The 21,579-nt window shown below is 41.8% G+C and overlaps 1 protein-coding gene across 1 annotated transcript in view; it reads left to right on the top strand.

Moving 5' to 3' along the window:
- Positions 1-10,772: 10,772 nt before the first annotated feature.
- The window catches only part of TTPA (alpha tocopherol transfer protein), a 31,301-nt gene continuing 20,494 nt past the window's right edge, over positions 10,773-21,579 (top strand). Inside the window, exon 1 of the mRNA XM_052651932.1 lies at positions 10,773-10,973. Coding sequence (XP_052507892.1) covers positions 10,773-10,973 — 201 coding nt within the window. The remainder of the gene's footprint in view (positions 10,974-21,579) is intronic.

Here is a 21,579-nt window from a genome sequence, read left to right as displayed (position 1 = left end):
GGCGGATCCTTCAGGCAAGAGTGGGGTTTGATCATCTTGTCCAGCACTCAAGACCTGAGTGTCATTAGATATCACAGCAGTAATCTCAAAGATTACTTTGCCAACAAAGTCCATCTGTTCAAAGCTATGGTTTTTCCAGTAATCGTGTATGGATGTGAGAGTTGGATCATAAAGACAGCTGAGCACTAAAGAATTGATGCTTTTGAACTGTGGTGTTGGAGAAGACTCTTGAGAGTCCCTTGGGCAGGAAGGATATCAAACCAGTCAGTTCTAAAGGAAATCATTCTTGAATATTCACTGGAATGACTGGTGCTGAAGCTGAAGCTCCAATACTTTGGCCACCTGATGCGAAGAACTGACTCCTTAGAAAAGACCCTGATGCTGAGAAAGATTGAAGGAAGAAGAAGAAGAGGTCGACAGAGGATGAGATGGTTGGATGGCATCACCAACTCAATGGATGTGAGTTTGAGGAAGCTCTGGGACTTGGTGATGGACAGAGAAGCCTGGCGTGCTACAGACCATGGGTTCGCAAACAGTTGGACATAACTGAGAAACTGAACTGAATTTCTCGAGACTCAATTTCCTCATTTCTAAATAGGATTAATAGTATCCACAATGCAGCACTGTTGTGAAATTAAAGTTAAGGTATATTAAAATATGGAGCAGAGTATCTGGGAAAGTGATATGTATTAGTAGTATTTAATATTTACTCAAAGACTTTATTTGTACTGATGATAACAGCTCATTGACCCAATCATTCAATTATAAATGAAGATAATCTGGTTTCCACAATTTAAATCCATATGAGAAATAGAGCTTCCCTGGTGGTTCAGTGGTAAAGAAGCCACCTGATGATGCAGGAGACGCAGGCTCAGTCCCTGATCTAAGAAGTTTGCACATGCTGCCGACCAAGTAAGCCTGTGCACCACAACCGCTGAAACTGTGACTACTAGCTGTGTGATTTTAGGCAGGTTACTTAACGCGTCTGTTCCTTGTTCTCCTCATTTATAACATGGAAGTGATAGAGTCTATCTTGTATGATTGTGGTGAAAATTAAATGAGTTAATATTTGTAAAGAGCTTAGAATATTGTTTGCCAATATCAATAACCTCAGATATGCAGATGACACCACCCTTATGGCAGAAGGTGAAGAGGAACTAAAAAGCCTCTTGATGAAAGTAAAAGAGGAGAGTGAAAAAGTTGGCTCAAAGTTCAACATTCAGAAAATGAAGATCATGGCATCCAGTCCCATTACTTCATGGGAAATAGATGGGGAAACAGTGGAAACAGTGCCAGACTTTATTTTGGGGGCTCCAAAATCACTGCAGATGGTGACTAGAGCCATGAAATTAAAAGACGCCTACTCCTTGGAAGAAAAGTTATTACCAACCTAGATAGCATATTCAAAAGCAGAGACATTACTTTGCCGACTAAGATCCATCTAGTCAAGGCTATGGTTTTTCCAGTAGTCATGTATGGATGTGAGAGTTGGACTGTGAAGAAGGCTGAGCGCCAAAGAATTGATGCTTTTGAACTGTGGTGTTGGAGAAGACTCTTGAGAGTCCCTTGGACTGCAAGGAGATCCAACCAGTCCATTCTGAAGGAGATCAGCCCTGGGATTTCTTTGGAAGGAATGATGCTAAAGCTGAAACTCCAGTACTTTGGCCACCTCATGTGAAGAGTTGACTCATTGGAAAAGACTCTGATGCTGGGAGGGATTGGGGGCAGGAGAAGAAGGAGACAACCAAGGATGAGATGGCTGGATGGCATCACGGACTCGATGGACGTGAGTCTGAGTGAACTCCGGGAGTTGGTGATGGACAGGGAGGCCTGGCATGCTGAGATTCATGGGGTCGCAAAGAGTCGAACACGACTGAGCGACTGAACTGAACTGAACTGAAAGATATATAAGTTCTTGTTTAAAGAAATGAGCTTTCATATAGGTTTTAACACAGGTAATTTTCAAATGAATGATTGACACCACTATAAGAGATAAAATTTGCTTTTAGTAGGCCACATGATCCTTAATGTGCAGCCATAGAATGGTTTGTGTGGTTCAAAACCAGACCAAAACTCCCAGTTTACACACCTCAGTCCACAGATGTGGCGATCCTAAATTGTGGAGAGAAGCTAGGTCCTTCTCTTCATACTGTTCATGGGGTTCTTGAGGCATGAATATTGGAGTGGTTTGTCATTCCCTCCTCCAGTGAACCACGTCTTGTCAGAACTCCCCACTATGACCCATCTGTCTTGGGGGACCCTGCATGGCATGGCTTGTAGCTTTACTGTGTTACACAAGACCCTTTGCCACAGCAAGTGTTCTCCAGTATTTTTGCCTGGAGAATCCCATGGACAGAGCAGCCTGGTGGGCTATGGTCCATATAGTCATGAAGAGTCCATACAACTGAAGTGACTTAGTTGCCACGCACGCACTCTAGAGGAGGAAGGAGGCAGCTGTTCTTCTCCCTCCTGAAAGGGGCTTCTCCTTAGACCTCCATACCTTTGGTTTGTAAATAAAGTTTCCCCAGGAGCCAAAGAGATTCAGTAGTCCCCCTTTGATTCTGAGCTTCTACTATGCAGAGCTATATCCTGGTTACCAGGTAAGCCATTCCAGTCTTCCTGTCATTTTGCGACCTCATGGACTATGGTGCACCAGGCTTCCCTGCCTCCACTATCTCCCAGAGTTTGCTCAAACTCATGTCCATTGAGTCAATGATGCCATACAACTGTCTTATGCTCTGTTGCCCCCTTCTCCTCCTGCCTTCAGTCTTTCCCAGCATCAGGGCCTTTCCCAAAGAGTTTGCATCAGGTGGCCAAAGTATTGGAGCTTCAGCTTCAGCATCAGTCCTTCTAATGAGTATTCAGAACTGTGGTCTTCTAGCTTTCTCCCGGAGATTAGCTTTCAGGTTAGAGTAATTAACTAGAACACAGTTACATATCTAATTCTCATGGTACATGAACATGTTTCTGTGAGTCTAGGGCTTTTTGCAGAAATACTAAGCAATCTCAGAAAGTTTAATTTCCCCACAAACATATCCCCACTAAGGACAAAAAGTACCACAAAGAATCTTCAACAGCATTCAGTCATCTTATTTTCAGCAGTATTATTGATACTGCCAATTTTAAACTTTTACATGTAAATTATGTGACTAAAACATCTAAGTCATTATGCTAGTATCAATAAGTGGTAAGATTTCCAGTGTAAGAAAACAGAGTTGCAAATATAAAATCAAAGATCAGTAACAACAGGCCAATCTTAAGTTCCATTGGGAAAAATCAGTATGAATTCATGATGTAGCTTTTGCTTTTTAAAAAATGCATTTTTGGGCTTCCCTGGTGGGATAAAAGTCTACCTGCCAATGCAGGAGGCAAGGATTCAATCCCTTATCCAGGAAGATCCCACATGCTGCAAAGCAACTAAGCCCATACGCTGCAACTACTGAAGCCCATTCTCCTAGAGCCTGTGCCCTGCGACAGGAGTTGTTTGGTAGCTAAGTCGTGTCTGCCACTTTGCAATGCCATGGACTATAGCTCATATAGCGCCCCTGTGAACATTTTTTACATGTCTTTTGTTGAACACATGGTACATCTTTGTTGAACATATGTATTATACATACATAGACACATATTTTGCTGTACCTGTGTTATACATATGTACATATATGTAGGAGTGAAATGGCTGGTCATAAGGCATGAATATTTTTAGCTTTGGTAAATACTGACAACCAGTTAATGAGATAAATCAAGCATTTATTGTAACTTTCCCATAAAAACTGAACTTCAGGTTAACAAAATGGTTGAGAAGGGTAAGTTCCTATTCATATAAAGGTGACTTCTAGTTAAGAAAATTAGAAAAATGACTATTTTATCATCCATAATAAAGTTGTGGACCTAAGCAAGGATTGTCATCAGCAAATGCTAAAATCATTGGGTAAGTGGAAAATTTTACAATAGATGGATCAGGGTGACAGCATGTAAGCAAACTGAGCAATATCAGTATACCAAAAGGACAGCACAGATATTACACAAAGATGCAATGATCCAAAGATGAGTCACCTCATGAAATGATCTTGCCAGAGGAAGATTGTACGCAGATCTAATCAAACATCTAGATCTACTTATGCTTACAGGAAATGTAGGGGAAAGAGGAACAATTTAATGATACCACAAGGAGGCAATCAGCCAAACCTAGAACATGGTAAATCTTAAGGAACACTGAACTGGTTATTCCAACAGACTAATGGTGTTTAATTAAAAAACAAAAAAAAAACCAGAAAGTACATATACACAATGGAATATTACTCAGCTGTAACAAAGAATGCATTTGAGTCAATTCTAGTGAGGTGGATGAACCTAGAGCCTATTATACAGAGTGAAGTAAGTCAGAAAGAGAAAGATAAATATCGTATTCTAATGCATATTTACAAAATCTAGAAAAATGGCACTGAAGAATCTATTCACAGGCAGCAATGGAGAAACAGACATAGAAAATAGACTTATGGACATGGGGAGAGAGGAGGAGAGGGTCAGATGTATGGCAAGAGTAAATGGAAACTGACATTACCACGTGTAAAACAGACAGCCAACGGGAGTCTGCTGTATGACTGAGGAAACTCAAACAGGGTCTCTGTATCAACCTAGAGAGGTGGGATGGGGAGGAAGATGGGAGGGAAGTTCAAAAGGGAGGGGATATATGTATACCTACGGCTGATTCAGCTTCCCTGGTGGCTCAGACGGTAAAGCATCCACCTGCAATTCGTGAGACCTGGGTTCGATCCTTGGGTCGGGAAGAGCCCCTGGAGTAGGAAATGGCAACCTACTCCAGTACTCTTGCCTGGAAAATTCCATGGATGGAGGAGCCTGGTAGGCTATAGTCCATGGGGTCCTAAAGAGTCAGACACGACTGAGCAACTTCACTGGGATGGCTGATTCATGTTGAGATTTGACAGAAAACAACAAAATTCTATAAAGCAATTATCCTTTAATTAAAAAATAATTTAAAAAATAAAAAACAAATAATCAGAAAAACAAAAGGGGAGGTACTTTTGACACTTAGGCTGACCAACCAAATGCAGTGCATACATTTATGCGGATCCTAATTTGAATAGTTTTAAAAAGATATTTTTGAGACAATTAGGGAAATTTGAATACAGACTAGGTATTAAATGATATTGGGGAATTGTGGCTAATTTCCTTAGGTGTGAAAAAAATGGTATCTTGCTCATGCATAAAAGACAAAATTGCACATTTAGGTACTTACCAGAAAAATGATTCTTTAAAATATAAGAAACCTTTAAAATGTTACTGCTTATTTAAAAAGTGGAAGAGGCAGATAAAACAAGATTGGCAAGATATCTCTGGTTGCTAAAACAAGTTGTCCATTAGTGTTCATTAGTAGTCTATGTACGTTTAAAATTTTCCACCATAAATATTACTTTAAAATTTTTAAGATAAATTTACATCAGAGAACAAACGTATGGATTCAAACATAAAAAGGAAAGGGGCAGTGGGATGAATTGGGAGACTGGGACTGACATATATACACTATTAATACTATGTATGAAATGGACAACTAATGAGAACCTGCTGTGCAGTTCAGGGAACTCTACCTGGTGCTGTATGGCAACCTAAATGGGAAGGAAATCCAAAAAAGAGGGGATATATAATATATGTAGCTGATTCACTTTGCCATATAGCAGAAACTAACACAACATTGTAAAGCAGCTATGCTTCAATAAGCATTAATAATGAGTTTACATCATTCCAAGTGATATAGGATCAAATTGTGTGTCAGCGGAGAACTATGCATTGTATGGACTCTAGAGCACTCCCTCTGGATTGTCTGATTCTGATCCTATCTAGGTTATTTCACAACATGGTAAATTATAGCTCTTTGGTGGCAATGGCAACTCTTGTTTAAGAGCATGCAAATGCTGCCCTACCTGGTAGTTTCAATTGGCCTCCTGCCCTCATGGTGGAAGAAGTTAGTTTTGTCCCCAAACTTTGCATGTACTTATGTGCTCAGCTGGTTAGTAGTGTCTGACTCTGCAACCCCATAGACTGTAGCCTGCCAGGCTCCCCTGTACATGGGATTCTCCAGGCAAGAATACTGGAATGGGTTTCCATTTCCTTCTCCAGGGGATCTTCCCAACCTATTTCCATATCCTTCACTCCATATAAATGTGTGCTGTTTTGAGCTCTCCTTTGAGTCTGTCTGGTTCTCTGCTTCTAAGTCAAATAAAAATATTTATATCTGTATGAGAGTCATAATTTTACCCCCTTTTGGAAGTTATCTTTATTTATTTATGGCTGTGCTGGGTTTCCGTTGCTTTTGTGTGGGTTTTCTCTACTTGTGGCAACTGGGGCTACTCTTTGTTATGGTGCACAGGCTTCTCATTGCTATGGCTTCTCTTGTTGAGGAGCACGGGCTCTAGAGTGTGCGGGCTTTAATAGTTGTGGCATATGGGCTTAGTTGCTCTGTGGCATGTAGGATCTTCCCAAACCAGGGATTGAACCCATGTCCCCTCCATTGCCATGTAGATTCTTATCCACTGCACCACCAGGAAAGTCCTGAAGGTTATCTCTTAACAGTGATAATAAATAATATTTATCTCTTTTTTGTGAAACTGAAAATAAATTCATTGGTATACTTATGAATTATTACATGTTAATAATTAGTTGCTAAATAATTTCAGAGTGAATTGTAAGTTACTTGTACACATATTAACTGACTTTTCCCTCCATGTTTGTTTTTATTTTCTCATGCCATTAGTTCCAGAAACGCTTCTGGAATCTTTATATAGGAGGCCTGGATGCATGTGCAGTAAGCTCACCAGAGTAACATAGGAGCAAAGCAAAAGTGAAACCATTTCAAAATTAAGAGTGAGTAACACTGACAGAAAATTTGTGGCAAAATTCTAAAATGTTTCTTCAGATCTAAGATACATGGTTGAAACACAGTTGGGTGGTCTGCATTGCTTAGCAAAAAGTAAGCAAGTTTTTCTGTAGGCGTCTACTCCACTACTCCTCCACATTTCTTTTCTTTTCTCTCTCAGTTTTTCTTCAAAGGCACTGACTGCAGGTGCTGGAATTGTTTCATATTTTGACCACAGAGATGCTCCACTACCTCTGTACCTCTGGATTATTAGGAACCATGTCTCTTGGTCACCTGGGCTCCATGTTGCTTCCACTTTTACCAAATTTAATGGTTATCCATCAAAATCAGTCAATAAAAATTCTTTTGGGTTTTTCCTATGAGAGTTCTACAAATGCAAACCTAGCCAAATCAGACTCCACACCCCACAAAGCTCACTTTCAAAAAAGGATGCTACAGCTATGATACTATAGCTATGTCCATAATCTCTCGCTGAATGTTTTTTGCAGTGCCACATGGCTTCAGGGACCTTAGTTCCTGCCCAGGGATCGATCCCATACCCCTGAAGTCCCTCTGAATGAACTTTCTGTCCTATTTCAAAATAGCAGATGCTAATTACTAGAAACAACTAGAATAATGTATTTTTTTTTAATTGAAAGAGAAGAAAATATGCCACGTGTACACTATCTTGTTCGCTTACTTTTAAACTCTTTAAACTCCCAGAGAAGACTGGCTTCCCTTGGATTTTTCATTATTCAGAATTCCAAGTAAGGCTCTGCACAGTCTACCCCTTTGGACTAGTACTTACTTCCAGATTCCACCTCTTTCTCTCACCTGGCAAACCTTCCCAATGCCTCCATTAAGGCTAAGCAAACACCCTCTCTTTATGAAGCCTTCCCAGATACCCTAAGCAGGGTCAGGAAGCCCTCCTCTGTGTTCTCTATGGTACTTTCTCTCTAACCCTTTCATGACAGTTTTCACATTGAATGGTAAACCTCTCCTCCAATAGCTTTCTATCTCACTCTAAATGAAAATCAAAGCTTGGCACCTCTAGCCCTCATTTACCATAGCTTACTCACTGAATTCTGATTATTTACTTCACTGACTTCCCAAGCCTGGCCCCCATCTGCATCTCAGGGACCCCTGGTCCAACTTCCTCCCCTTTTGCAGGTGTTATTCAAACATCACTGTGGGTTCAACCCTCCTTCAGAGCTTTATGTTTCCCCAAAACCACCTCCCTGACTCTATTTTACTGCTTATTTATCTCATTCCTCATCTAATCTCCCTCCACAAAAATCAAAGCCCCCAAGACAAGGGTTGTATCTGTTTTGTTTGAGAATGGACCCTCAGTGCCTGGAACAAGATCTGGACACAGAAGGTGCTCAATAACTATTTTTTTCATGAATGAAATTGCAGTCCCTCTCACCTCCCATTGAACATCTTAAAGGCAAAGATTTAGTTTTATTTGTTTGTGAGATTTTAGTATTTATTTGTCACATAGTATATATTCAATAAAAATTCAACTCATGCGTTCTCCCTCAGGGAGACAGGTCAGTTCTGGGATAGTTGCAAAGGACAAAGATAAAGGAAAGACCAGTTTAATGGCTTTTCTGGTTTCCACATCACTTCCCTGCTCCATCTTCATAAAGAGGGATCACTTAGATGAGGTCATATGAGGACTTTGGACTCTGTTGAGTGACAGACATGATAATAGAGCATAACACAGGAAGTATGTAGTGTTTACAAAGATTTTCCTTGGCACTTTCTAGTCCTTAGTTATTAAAAAACAAAGACATCACTTTGCCCACAAAGGTCTGTATAGTCAAAGCTATGGTTTTTTCAGTAGTCATGTACGTATGTGAGAGTTCGACCATAAAGAAGGCTGAAGAACTGATGCTTTTGAATTGTAGTGCTGGAAAAGACTCTTGACAGTCCCTTGGACTGCAAAGAGATCAAATAAGCCCATCCTAAAGAAAATCAACCTTGAATATTCTATGGAAGCACTTATGCTGAAATTGAAGCTCCAATACTTTGGCTACATAATGTGATGAGCCAACTCATTGGAAAAGACCTTGATTCTGGTAAAGATTGAAGGCAAAAGAAGGGGGCAGCACAGGGTAAGATGGTTAGATAGCATCACCAACTCAATGGACATGAATTTGAGTAAATTCCGGGAGATAGTGGAGGACAGGGAAGACTGGTGTGCTGCACTCCATAGCACACAGAGTTGGACACAACTTAGCGACTGAAAAATGACAGTCATTTATTGGTGTATATCACTAAGAGAGTAAGGTACCAAAGAACTAAGAAGACTTTGCCTGAAATGGGAAGAAAGGGAGGAGCAGTGAGGTGCCCTTTTGGGATGTGTATTTTGAAAACCACTGATGCAACAACTAAACTAAAAAGCCTCTTGATGAAAGTGAAAGTGGAGAGCAAAAAAGTTGGCTTAAATAAAGCACAACATTCAGAAAATGAAGATCATGGCATCCGGTCCCATCACTTTACGGCAAATAGATGGGGAAACAGTGGAAACAGTGTCAGACTTTATTTTTGGAGGCTCCAAAATCACTGCAGATGGTGACTAGAGCCATGACATTAAAAGACGCTTACTCCTTGGAAGGAAAGTTATGACCAACCTAGATAGCATATTCAAAAGCAGAGACATTACTTTGCCGACTAAGGTCCGTCTAGTCAAGGCTATGGTTTTTCCTGCGGTCATGTATGGATGTGAGAGTTGGACTGTGAAGAAGGCTGAGCGCCAAAGAATTAATGCTTTTGAACTGTGGTGTTGGAGAAGACTCTTGAGAGTCCCTGGGACTGCAAGGAGATCCAACTAGTCCATTCTGAAGGAGATCAGCCCTGGGATTTCTTTGGAAGGAATGATGCTAAAGCTGAAACTCCAGTACTTTGGCCACTTCATGCAAAGAGTTGACTCATTGGAAAAGACATTGATGCTGGGAGGGATTAGAGGCGGGAGGAGAAGGGGCCGACAGAGGATGAGATGGCTGGATGGCATCACTGACTCGATGGACGTGAGTCTGAGTGACCTCCGGGGAGATGGTGATGGACAGGGAGGCCTGGCATGCTGAGATTCATGGGGTCGCAAAGAGTCGGACACGACTGAGCAACTGAACTGAATTGAACTGAACTGATGCAACAACACACCCTGGAGAAGGAAATGACAACCCACTCCAGTCTTCTTGCCTGGAGAGTTCCCATGGACAGAGGTGCCTGGCGGGCTACAGTCCATAGAGTCGAAAGAGTCTGACACTACTGAAGCCTCCTTAGCACGCACGTACGATGTAACACAGGTTGAGGTGAGGAGTCAGTGAGAAGCATTAATGGAAGGGTAGGGAGAAGGACTCCTCTGCAAGCCCGCCACTGAGATGCAAAGTGGTGGTTCTAAGGCTCCTTCCAGCTCTAGGACAAGGTAGGATTTTAAGACGGAAGGAAGGCAGGGAGGGAGTGAGAGAAGAAAGAAGGAAGGAATACAGGAGGGAAGGAGGGAGGAAGAAAGAAAGAAAAAGGAAAGGAGGGAAGGAAGGGAGAGAGAGGAAGATGGGGCGTGGGGGGCGGGAAGGAAAGAAGGAAGAAAATAGAAAAAATAAAGTTCTCTGGCTGACTAGTTTTAAAACATCGCCACCGATCACCATCAGCGGAGGCAAACACACGATGTCATCTTCTTGACGCTGCGCACCAGTGACTTCCTTTCTGGGAAGGCCGGGGTTACTACCTGGGGCTTGCAGAGCCCTGAGCCCCGCAGGGCCCCACGTGGTTCGCTCTAAGAGGCGGCGGGACGCACCCCTCCGGGCGTGGCGGGCGGTCCGCGGAGGAGGGGCAGGAGGCCCGCGGGCGCTCTCCCTGGCTCCCCGGACCACAGCGGGAGCCGGCGGCGGGCATGGCGGAGGCGCGGCCCGGGCCGGCGGGGCTGCAACTCAGCGCGCTGCCCGACCACTCGCCGCTGCTGCAGCCCAGCCTGGCCGAGCTGCGGCGCCGGACCGGGGCGGCGGGCGCTCCGCTGGCGGGGCGGCTGCTCAGCGACGCCTTTCTGCTGCGGTTCCTGCGCGCCCGGGACTTCGATCTGGACCTGGCCTGGCGGGTAAGGGGACCTTCCCGCCGAGCCCCACCCCGGTGACGCGCCGGGAAGCCGAGGCTGGGCCGGGACCCCCGCCGATCCCTCGCCTGGACCTGTGCCGGGAGCAGGGGGTGCGGGGGCGGGGTAACCTCGGCGGGGACGCGAGCAGGGCGCACCGGGCGGTGGCAGCGGGTGTTCTGAGAAATCCCGCGCTGGTCCTTCCAGTTTCTCCAGGGTCGTGGAAACGGGAAACTTCTAAAAAAGCTGGCGCCCTCTGGGGTGAGTGCCTTTTTGACCTCAAGCAGTGAAATTCTGCTCTTGGATGAGTCTCCCGAACCTATAAAGTTTTTCGGAAATGCCTTACTCTCCGCGGCAGAGCAGCAGAGATAAAAGATAATGACCTCTGAGAATGTGGGAAGCCTAGATTTATTTCATCTCAGCAGATAACTCGACGTGTGCTGGGAGAAATGAAATTGCCAGGAAAACTGAAGATCTGGAGCCAAATTCTAGCAAAAGAGTATTGGTAATAGTAATACTCCAGGCACTAAAGCGGTGCAGAGTATCTTCAGCAGAAGAGTCGGGATAAGGTTTCTCCTCTGTGTTTCCAGGTGTGATACACGGGGTTGAGAGCAGGGTGGTGGGAAGACAGAAATCAGAAAGAGGGGTGCGACCTTGAGTTCTGTCACTTTGGACTCAGCATCCGCATCTGTTAAGTAACGGGGAAAAGGCCTCCAGCGATGGCTGGTTTCCAGGTCTGATCATTGACTGGTTTAACAGAACAGGATGTACCCAGCACAGTGCGCGCTCAGCAGTTGAACTTGATGGAGCCCTTTCTCCAAGCTGCTAGCTCACACACAGCGAGCTGGGAGGCAGAGAATTGTTATAGTGCTGCGTCCCGGGGGTCTCAGTATGGGGATTTTTGCTTTGATAACTAATTTTTAATTGAAAAAGTAATAAGAACAGATGCTTTTATTTTAATCCACAAATAGTAAGCAATGCAACATAAGTTCCTAAAAGTAACTTTCTAAAGGACAAAATCTCTCACCCCAGACCTTAGTTTACAAACCATCTACCCAGTCGCATTTGCATTTACCTACCTCTTACACAGTAGAATACAGTCACACAAGCATATGTAGGCTTCCCAGGTGGCCCTAGTGATAAAGAACCACCTGGCAATGCAGAAGACGAAAGAGACCTGGGTTCGATCCCTGGGTTAGGAAGATCCTCTGGAAAAGGGAATGACTAACCACTCCAGTATTCTTCTTGGAAAATACCATGGACGGAGGGAGCAACCTAGTGAGCTACAGTCCATGTGGTCACAAAGAGTTGGACACAACGGAGTGACTAACACTTTTCAAGCATATGTATGCGTTTTACATTTTGCCTTTTTAACCTAACTTAAAAAGCAGAGACATTACTTTGCCAACAAAGGTGCGTCTAGTCAAGGCTCTGGTTTTTCCAGTAGTCATGTATGGATGTGAGAGTTGGACTATAAAGAAAGCTGAGCACTGGAGAATTGATGCTTTGAACTGTGGTGTTGGAGAAGACTCTTGAGAATGCCTTGGACTGCAAGGAGATCCAACCAGTCCATCCTAAAGGAAATCAGTCCTGAATATTCATTTGAAGGACTGATGTTGAAGCTGAAACACCAAATTCTGGCCACCTGATGTGAAGAGCTGACTCATTGGAAAAGACCCTGATACTGGGAAAGATTGAAGGTGGGAGGAGAAGGGGATGAGAGAGGATGAGATGGTTGGATGGTGTCACTGACTCAATGGACATGAGTTTGAGTGAACTCCGGGAGTTGGTGATGGACAGGGAGGCCTGGCATGCTGCAGTCCATGGGGTCACAAAGAGTTGGACATGACTGAGCAAGTGAACTGAACTGAATCTAACTTATCTTAGAGATCACCCTATTTCAACATGTGTATTATTCTTTTGGGGGCTACTTCATTGTCTCCATTTATTCCATTAAAATGTAATAACCAGTCTCCTGTATTGGACATAGGATTTGTCGTCAGACGTTGGCAGTGCTGTCATGCACATGCTGTTCATTTCTACATTCAACGATTACTATTTGAATTCCTAAAATTTGCTTGGCAGTTCACAAAAGACAGAAACCGGGACAAATGGGGCTTCTTCCATCACCAACTGGGTATGATAGTATGTGTCTGTCTTTGTATAAAAATAGGAAAATCCTGACAAGATAAGTTCAAAACTTGAACAGTTTTGTGCTATGTGCATTCTCAATGTTGATGAATAAATCAGTTGTCCTCTAAAGTGTTTGCATTATTTTATCACTTCTATATTACATAGTGGCGTCTTTCCTCATGTTATCACCCGCTGTGTCATCAAACTTTATGATCCGTGTGTCAACCTGCTAGGTGATGAACTGGTTCCCATTATTATTATAATATGCATTTGTTTAATTATAAATGAGGATAATCATCTTTCATATAATTAATGTTTTAAAATTCTTTTATAATTAACTGCTTGTTTTGCTATTTGTTTTCTTCCACTTCGCTTACATAAAATACAAAACATCTTATTCATAAAATATCTTCATGTATTAAAGAAAATAGGCTGTTGGCCTAGTTTCCGTCTTTTGACACTGTTAGTGCTATTTTCTTTCTGTGCAGAATTTTAAAGTTTTTATGTCATCAAATATATTGATTTCATTGTTCTGTGATTGCTTTTAGTTTCATAAGCTCTTCTGCAAAATTTTCTCTAGTAATTTATGGCTTCACTTTTTATGTTGGGGTTGTCGATCTACTGGGCTTTAGTTTGACCTTAGGAATGAAATAGCAGCCTGCCTATTTCCTTTGCTTGTCAGATGGCTACCTAGGTGTCCTGATATTTACTCACCTGCTACTAAATATGAAGAAACAATCTCAGTTTCCTTGAAAAGTATAGTTCAAATGGTAAATTAAACATGTGTAGTAGCTAACAATTAAAAGTGTATGATTTACAGATATCAATTTTGGTTGCATTAAAAAATTATTTTTTATTTATTTTGGACTGTGCTGGGTCTTTATTGCTGTGTGGGCTGTTCTCTAGTTTTGGGAAGTGGGGGCCACTCTCCACTTGCAGTGTGTCGGCTTCTCACTGGATGGCTTCTCTTGTTCTGGAGCATGGTCTTTAGGGCGCTCAGGCTTCTGTAGTTGCAGGGCAAGGGCTCAGTAGTTTCAGCTCCCATGCTTTAGAGCATAGGCTCAATGGCACATGGGCTTAGAGCTCTGCAGCATGTGGGATCTTCCTGGACCAGGGATCAAACCTGGGTCTCCTGCACTGGCAGGTGGATTCTTTACCACTGAGCCACTAGGGAAGCCCTCATTTTGGTTGCTTTTTAAAAGTAACATCTAAATAGAAGATGAAATAAAATTATCTCCTGCCTCTGTGTTATGTTTTTCCCATATTATTTATTTTCCTGAATTGTTTTCATTGCATCATGTCCTTGAGGAACTGGCTAACTGGACCTTGTCCAAATTGACTGGAAAGGAATCAAGTTTCTGTGAACTCTTTGACCTATTTTTCTGCCAACTTGAAAGGAAAGAGGGTTAGAGTGTGAAACTATTTCTTCATTTTCCTCCACAAAAGCAGTTAATTCAGTTCACATTGCTTTATTTAAAATACAAAAGCTGTACAGTTTTAGTGTTTGAAGAAAACAAGTTTTAATGAAATTTTTCATTATTCTAGTTTTGTATTTGAAGTTATAACAAATTAGTGATTATTTAGAATTCTAATAACTTTAGAGTGCCAGTTACTTTAGTGAGTAGCATTTGTGTGGATTATCTCATTATTATCCTATTTTAGAATAAACTGAGGCATAAAGAGTAAGTAACCTGTTCAGAATCGCAGCTGTTGAGTGGTAGAGCAAGAATCTGAACTTGAGTTGAACTCAGGGGATCCTGTACTCTTAAGAGCACTACACTTGCCTCATGTGTTTGAAACAACCGGCTGTTAACCTCTGTCTGTCTTGTATATTCTTGTGAATTCTTGTCTTTCACAAGTGAATATTCCTCTTTATATTTTTGTTCCATGTGATATGACTTTTTATTCTTTAATTATTTTTATAGTTTTCCCAAGACTTCAAAGTTTTCAGAATTCCATTGACTCTCTGTACTAATTTCCCACAAAATGCAGCTTCTTTTTTAAATTTAATTTTAAAATATTAATTTATTTATTTAAGTGGAGGCTAACTACTTTACAATATTGTAATGGTTTTTGCCCTACATTGGCATGAATCAGCCATGGGTGTACATGTGTTCCCCATCCTGAACCCCCCTCCTACCTCCCTCCCCATCCCTCAGGGTCATCCCAGTGTACCAGCCCTGAGCACCCTGTCTCATGCATTGAACCTGGACTGGCGCTCTGTTTCACATATGATAATATACATGTTTCAGTGCTATTTTCTCAAATCATCTTACCTTTGCCTCTCCCACAGAGTCCAAAAGACTATTCTATACGTCTGTGTCTCTTTTGCTGTCTCGCATATAGGGTCATTGTTACCATCTTTCTAAATTCAATATATATGCATTAGTATAAAAATCAAATTGCCAACATCCACTGGATCATGGGAAAACCAAGAGAATTCCAGAAAAACATCTGTTTCTGCTTTATTGACTATGCCAAAGCCTTTCATTGTGTGGATCACAATAAACTGTGGAAAATTCTGAAAGACATGGGAATACCAGACCACCTAACCTTCCTCTTGAGAAATCTGTATGCAGGTCAGGAAGCAACAGTTAGAACTGGACATGGAACAACAGACTGGTTCCAAATAGGAAAAGGAGTACATCAAGGTTGTATATTGTCACCCTGCTTATTTAACTTCTATGCAGAGTACATCATGAGAAACGCTGAACTGGAAGAAACACAAGCTGGAATCAAGATTGCCGGGAGAAATATCAATAACCTCAGATATGCAGAAGACACCACCCTTATGGCAGAAAGTGAAGAGGAACTAAAAAGCCTCTCGATGAAAGGGAAAGAGGAGAGTGAAAAAGTTGACTTAAAGCTCAACATTCAGAAAACGAAGGTCATGGCATCTGGTCCCATCACTTCATGGGAAATAGATGGGGGAAACAGTAGAAACAGTGTCAGACTTTATTTTGGGGGGCTCTAAAATCACTGCAGATGGTGATTGCAGCCATGAAATTAAAAGACGCTTACTCCTTGGAAGAAAAGTTATGACCAATCTAAATAGCCTATTCAAAAGCAGACACATTACTTCACCAAAAAAGGTCCGTCTAGTCAACGCTATGGTTTTTCCTGTGGTCATGTATGGATGTGAGAGTTGGACTGTGAAGAAAGCTGAGCGCCAAAGAATTGATGCTTTTGAACTGTGGTGTTGGAGAAGACTTTTGAGAGTCCCTTGGACTGCAAGGAGATCCAACCAGTCCATTCTGAAGGAGATCAGCCCTGGGATTTCTTTGGAAGGAATGATGCTAAAGCTGCAGCTCCAGTACTTTGGCCACCTCATGCGAAGAGTTGACTCATTGGAAAAGACATTGATGCTGGGAGGGATTGGGGGCAGGAGAAGAAGGGGCCGACAGAGGATGAGATGGCTGGATGGCATCACTGACTCGATGGACATGAGTCTGAGTGAACTCCAGGAGTTGGTGATGGACAGGGATGCCTGGTGTGCTGCAATTCATGGGGTCGCAGAGTCAGACACGACTGAGTGACTGAACTGAACTGATACTGTATTGGTGCTTTTCTTTCTGACTTACTTCACTCTGTATAATAGGCTCCAGTTTCATCCATCTCATTAGAACTGATTAAAATGCATTCTTTTTAATGGCTCAGTAATATTCCATTTGTATAGGTACCACAGCTTTCTTATCCATTCATCTGCCAATGGACATCTAGGTTGCTTCCGTGTCCTGGCTATTGTAAACAGTGCTGCGATGAATATTGGGGTACATGTGCCTCTTTCAATTCTGGTTGCCTCGGTGTGTATGCCCCACAATGGGATTGCTGGGTCATATGGTAGATGGAGAAGCTCTATACAGTCAGCAAAAACAAGACCAGGAGCTGACTGTGGTTCAGATCATGAACTCTTTATTGACAAATTCAGAATTATATTGAAGAAAGTAGGGAAAACCACTAGACGATTCAGGTGTGACCTAAATCAAATCCCTTATGATGATACAGTGGAAGTGAGAAATAGATTTAAGGGACTAGATCTGATAGACAGAGTGCCTGATGAATTATGGATGGAGGTTCGTGACATTGTACAGGAGACAGGGATCAAGACCATCCCCATGGAAAAGAAAAGCAAAAAAGCAAAATGGCTGTCTGAGGAGGTCTTACAAATAGCTGTGAAAAGAAGAGAAGTGAAAAGCAAAGGAGAAAAGGAAAGATATAAGCATCTGAATGCAGAGTTCCAAAGAGTAGCAAGGAGAGATAAGAAAGCCATCCTCAGTGATCAATGCAAAGAAATAGAGGAAAACAACAGAATGGGAAAGACTAGAGATCTCTTCAAGAAAATCAGAGATACCAAGGGAACATTTCATGCAAAGATGGGCTCAATAAAGGACAGAAATTATATGGACCTAACAGAAGCAGAAGATATTAAGAAGAGGTGGCAAGAATACACAGAACTGTACAAAAAAGATCTTCACGACCCAGATAATCACAATGGTGTGATCATTCACCTAGAGCCAGACATCCTGGAATGTGAAGTCAAGTGGCCTTAGAAAGCATCACTACGAACAAAGCTAGTGGAGGTGATGGAATTCCAGTTGAACTATTTCAAATCCTGAAAGATGATGCTGTGAAAGTGCTGTACTCAATATGCCAGCAAATTTGGAAAACTCAGCAGTGGTCACAGGACTGGAAAAGGTCAGTTTTCATTCCAATCCCAAAGAAAGGCAATGCCAAAGAATGCTCAAACTACTGCACAATTGCACTCATCTCACATGCTAGTAAAGTAATGCTCAAAATTCTCCAAGCCAGGCTTCAGCAATACGTGAACCATGAACTTCCAGATGTTCAAACTGGTTTTAGAAAAGGCAGAGGAATCAGAGACCAAACTGCCAACATCTGCTGGATCATGGAAAAAGCAAGTTCCAGAAAAACATCTATTTCTGCTTTATTGACTATGCCAAAGCCTTTCATTGTGTGGATCACAATAAACTGTGGAAAACTCTGAAAGAGATGGGAATACCAGACCACCTAACCTGCCTCTTGAGAAACCTACATGCAGGTCAGGAAGCAGCAGTTAGAACTGGACATGGAACAACAGACTGGTTCCAAATAGGGAAAGGAGTACATCAAGGCTGTATATTGTCACCCTGCTTATTTAACTTCTATGCAGAGGACATCATGAGAAATGCTGGGCTGGAAGAAGCACAAGCTGGAATCACGATTGCTGGGAGAAATATCAATAACCTCAGATATGCAGATGACACCACCCTTATGGCAGAAAGTGAAGAGGAACTTAAGAGCTCCTGATGAAAGTGAAAGAGGAGAGCCAAAAAGTTGGCTTAAAGTTCAACTTTCAGAAAACTAAGATCATGGCATGCAGTCCCATCAGTTCATGGCAAATAGATGGGGAAACAGTGGAAACAGTGTCAGACTTTATTTTCTTGGGCTCCAAAATCACTGCAGATGGTGATTGCAGCCATGATATTAAAAGACGCTTACTCCTTGGAAGAAAAGTTATGACCAACCTAGATAGCATATTCAAAAGCAGAGACATTACTTTGCCAAAAAAGGTCCGTCTAGTCAAGGCTATGGTTTTTCCTGTGGTCATGTATGGATGTGAGAGTTGGACTGTGAAGAAAGCTGAGCGCCAAAGAATTGATGCTTTTGAACTGTGGTATTGGAGAAGACTCTTGAGAGTCCCTTGGACTGCAAGGAGATCCAACCTGTTCATCCTAAAGGAGACCAGTTCTGGGTGCTCATTGGAAGGAATGATGCTGAAGCTGAAACCCCTATACTTTGGCCACTTCATGCAAAGAGTTGACTCATTGGAAAAGACCCTGATGCTGGGAGGGATTGGGGACGGGAGGAGAAGGGGACGACAGAGGATGAGATGGCTGGATGGCATCACCAACTTGATGCTCATGAGTTTGAGTGAACTCTTGGAGTTGGTGATGGACAGGGAGGCCTGGTGTGCTGCGATTCATGGGATTGCAAAGAGTTGAACACGACTGAGCAACTGAACTGAACTGCTGGTAGTTCTATTTCCAGCTTTCTAAGGAATCTCCACACTCTTCTCCATAGTGTCCGTACTAGTTTGGATTCCCAGCAATAGTGTAATAGTTTTCCCTTTCCCCACACCCTCTCCAGCATTTATTGTTTGTAGACTTTTTGATAGCAGTCATTCTGACTGGCATGAGATGGTACCTCATTCTGCTTTTGATTTGCATTTCTCTGATAATGAGTGATGTTGAGCATGTTTTCATGTGTCTGTTAGCCATCTGCATGTCTTTTTTGGAGAAATGTCTGTTTAGTTCTTTGGCCCATTTTTTTAACTGGGTTTATTTTTCTGGAATTGAGCTGCAGGAGCTGCTTGTATATTTTGGAGATTAATTCTTTGTCAATTGCTTCGTTTGCTATGATTTTCTCTCATTCTGAAAGTTGTCTTTTCACCTTGCTTATAGTTTCCTTCATTGTGCAAAAGCTTTTAGGTTTAATTAGGTCCCGTTTGTTTATTTTTGCTTTTATTTCCATTACTCTGGGAGCTGGGTCATAGAGGATCCTGCTGTGATTTATGTCAGAGAGTGTTTTGCCTAAGTTTTCCTCTAGGAGCTTTGTCATTTCTGATCTTACATTTAGATCTTTAATCCATCTTGAGTTTATTTTTGTGTATGGTGTTAGGAAGTGTTCTAGTTTCATTCTTTTACAAGTGGTTGACCAGCACCACTTGTTAAAGGATTGTCTTTTCGCCATTGTATATTCTTGCCTCCTTTGTCAAAGATAAGGTGTCCATAGGCGTGTGGATTAATCTCTGGGCTTTCTATTTTGTTCCATTGATCTATATTTCTGTCTTTGTGCCAGTATCATACTGTCTTGATGACTGTAGCCCAAGTTGATTCCTCCAGTTCCATTCTTCTTTCTCAAGATTGTTTTGGCCATTCAAAGTTTTTTGTATTTCCATACAAACTGTGAAATTATTTGTTCTAGTTCTCTGAAAAGTACTGTTGGTAGCTTGATAGGGATTGCATTGAATCTATAGTTTGCTTTGGGTAGTATACTCATCTTCACTATATTGATTCTTCCAATCCATGAACATGGTATATTTCTCCATCTCTTTGTGTCCTCTTTGATTTCTTTCATCAGTGTTTTATAGTATTCTATATATAAGTCTTTTGTTTGTTTAGGTAGATTTATTCCTAAGTATTTTATTCTTTTTGTTGCAACGGTGAATAGAATTGTTTTCTTAATTTCTCTATTTTCTCACTGTTATTGTATAGGAATGCAAGGGATTTCTGTGTGTTAATTTTATATCCTGAAACTTTACTATAGTCATTGATTAGCTCTAGTAATTTTCTGATGGAGTCTTTAGGGTTTTCTATGTAGAGAATCATGTCATCTGCAAACAGTAAGAGTTTTATTTTTCTTTTCCAATCTGGATTCCTTTTATTTCTTTTTCTTCTCTGACTGCTGTGCCAAAAACTTCCAAAACTATGTTGAATAGTAGTGGTGAGAGTGTACACCCTTCTCTTGTTCCTGACTTTAGGGTAAATGCTTTCAAATTTTCACCATTGAGGATAATGTTTGCTGTGGGTTTGTCATATATAGCTTTTATTAATTTGAAGTATGTTCCTTCTATTCCTGCTTTCTGGAGGTTTTTTTTTTTTTCAATCATATATAGATGTTGAATTTTGTCAAAGACTTTCTTTACATCTATTGAGATAATCATATGGTTTTTATTTTTCAATTTGTTAATGTGGTGTATCACATAGATTGATTTGTGGATATTAAAGAATCCTTTCATCCCTGGGATAAAGCCCACTTGGTCATGATATATAATCTTTTTAATATGTTGTTGGATTCTGTTTCCTAGAATTTTGTTAAGGATTTTTGCATCTGTGTTCATCAGTGATATTGGCCTGTAGTTTTCTTTTTTTGCGGCATCTTTGTCTGGTTTTGGTATTAGGGTACTGGTGGCTTCATAAAATGAGGTTGGCAGTTTACCTTCCTCTGCAGTTTTCTGGCGGAGAAGGCAATGGCACCCCACTCCAGTACTCTTGCCTGGGAAATCCCATGGGTGGAGGAGCCTGGTAGGCTACAGTCCATGGGGTCGCTAAGAGTCGGACACGACTGAGCAACTTCACTTTCACTTTTCACTTTCATGCATTGGAGAAGGAAATGGGAACCCACTCCAGTGTTCTTGCCTGGAGAATCCCAGGGACGGAGGAGCCTGGTGGGCTGCCGTCTATGGGGTCGCACAGCGTCAGACATGACTGACGTGACTTAGCAGCAGCAGCAGCAATTTTCTGGAAGAGTTTGAGTAGGATAGGTGTTAGCTCTTCTCTAAATTTTTGGTAGAATTCAGCTGTGAAGCCATCTGGTGCTGGCTTTTGTTTGCTGGAATAGTTCTGAGTACAGTTGATTTCTGTGCTTGTGATGGGTCTGTTAAGATTTTCCATTTCTTCCTGGTTCAGTTTTGGAAAGT

The sequence above is a fragment of the Budorcas taxicolor genome, chromosome 14 (genome assembly GCF_023091745.1).
Source record: "Budorcas taxicolor isolate Tak-1 chromosome 14, Takin1.1, whole genome shotgun sequence".
NCBI lineage: Eukaryota > Metazoa > Chordata > Mammalia > Artiodactyla > Bovidae > Budorcas > Budorcas taxicolor.
This window is presented reverse-complemented; position numbering and strand designations above follow the sequence as displayed.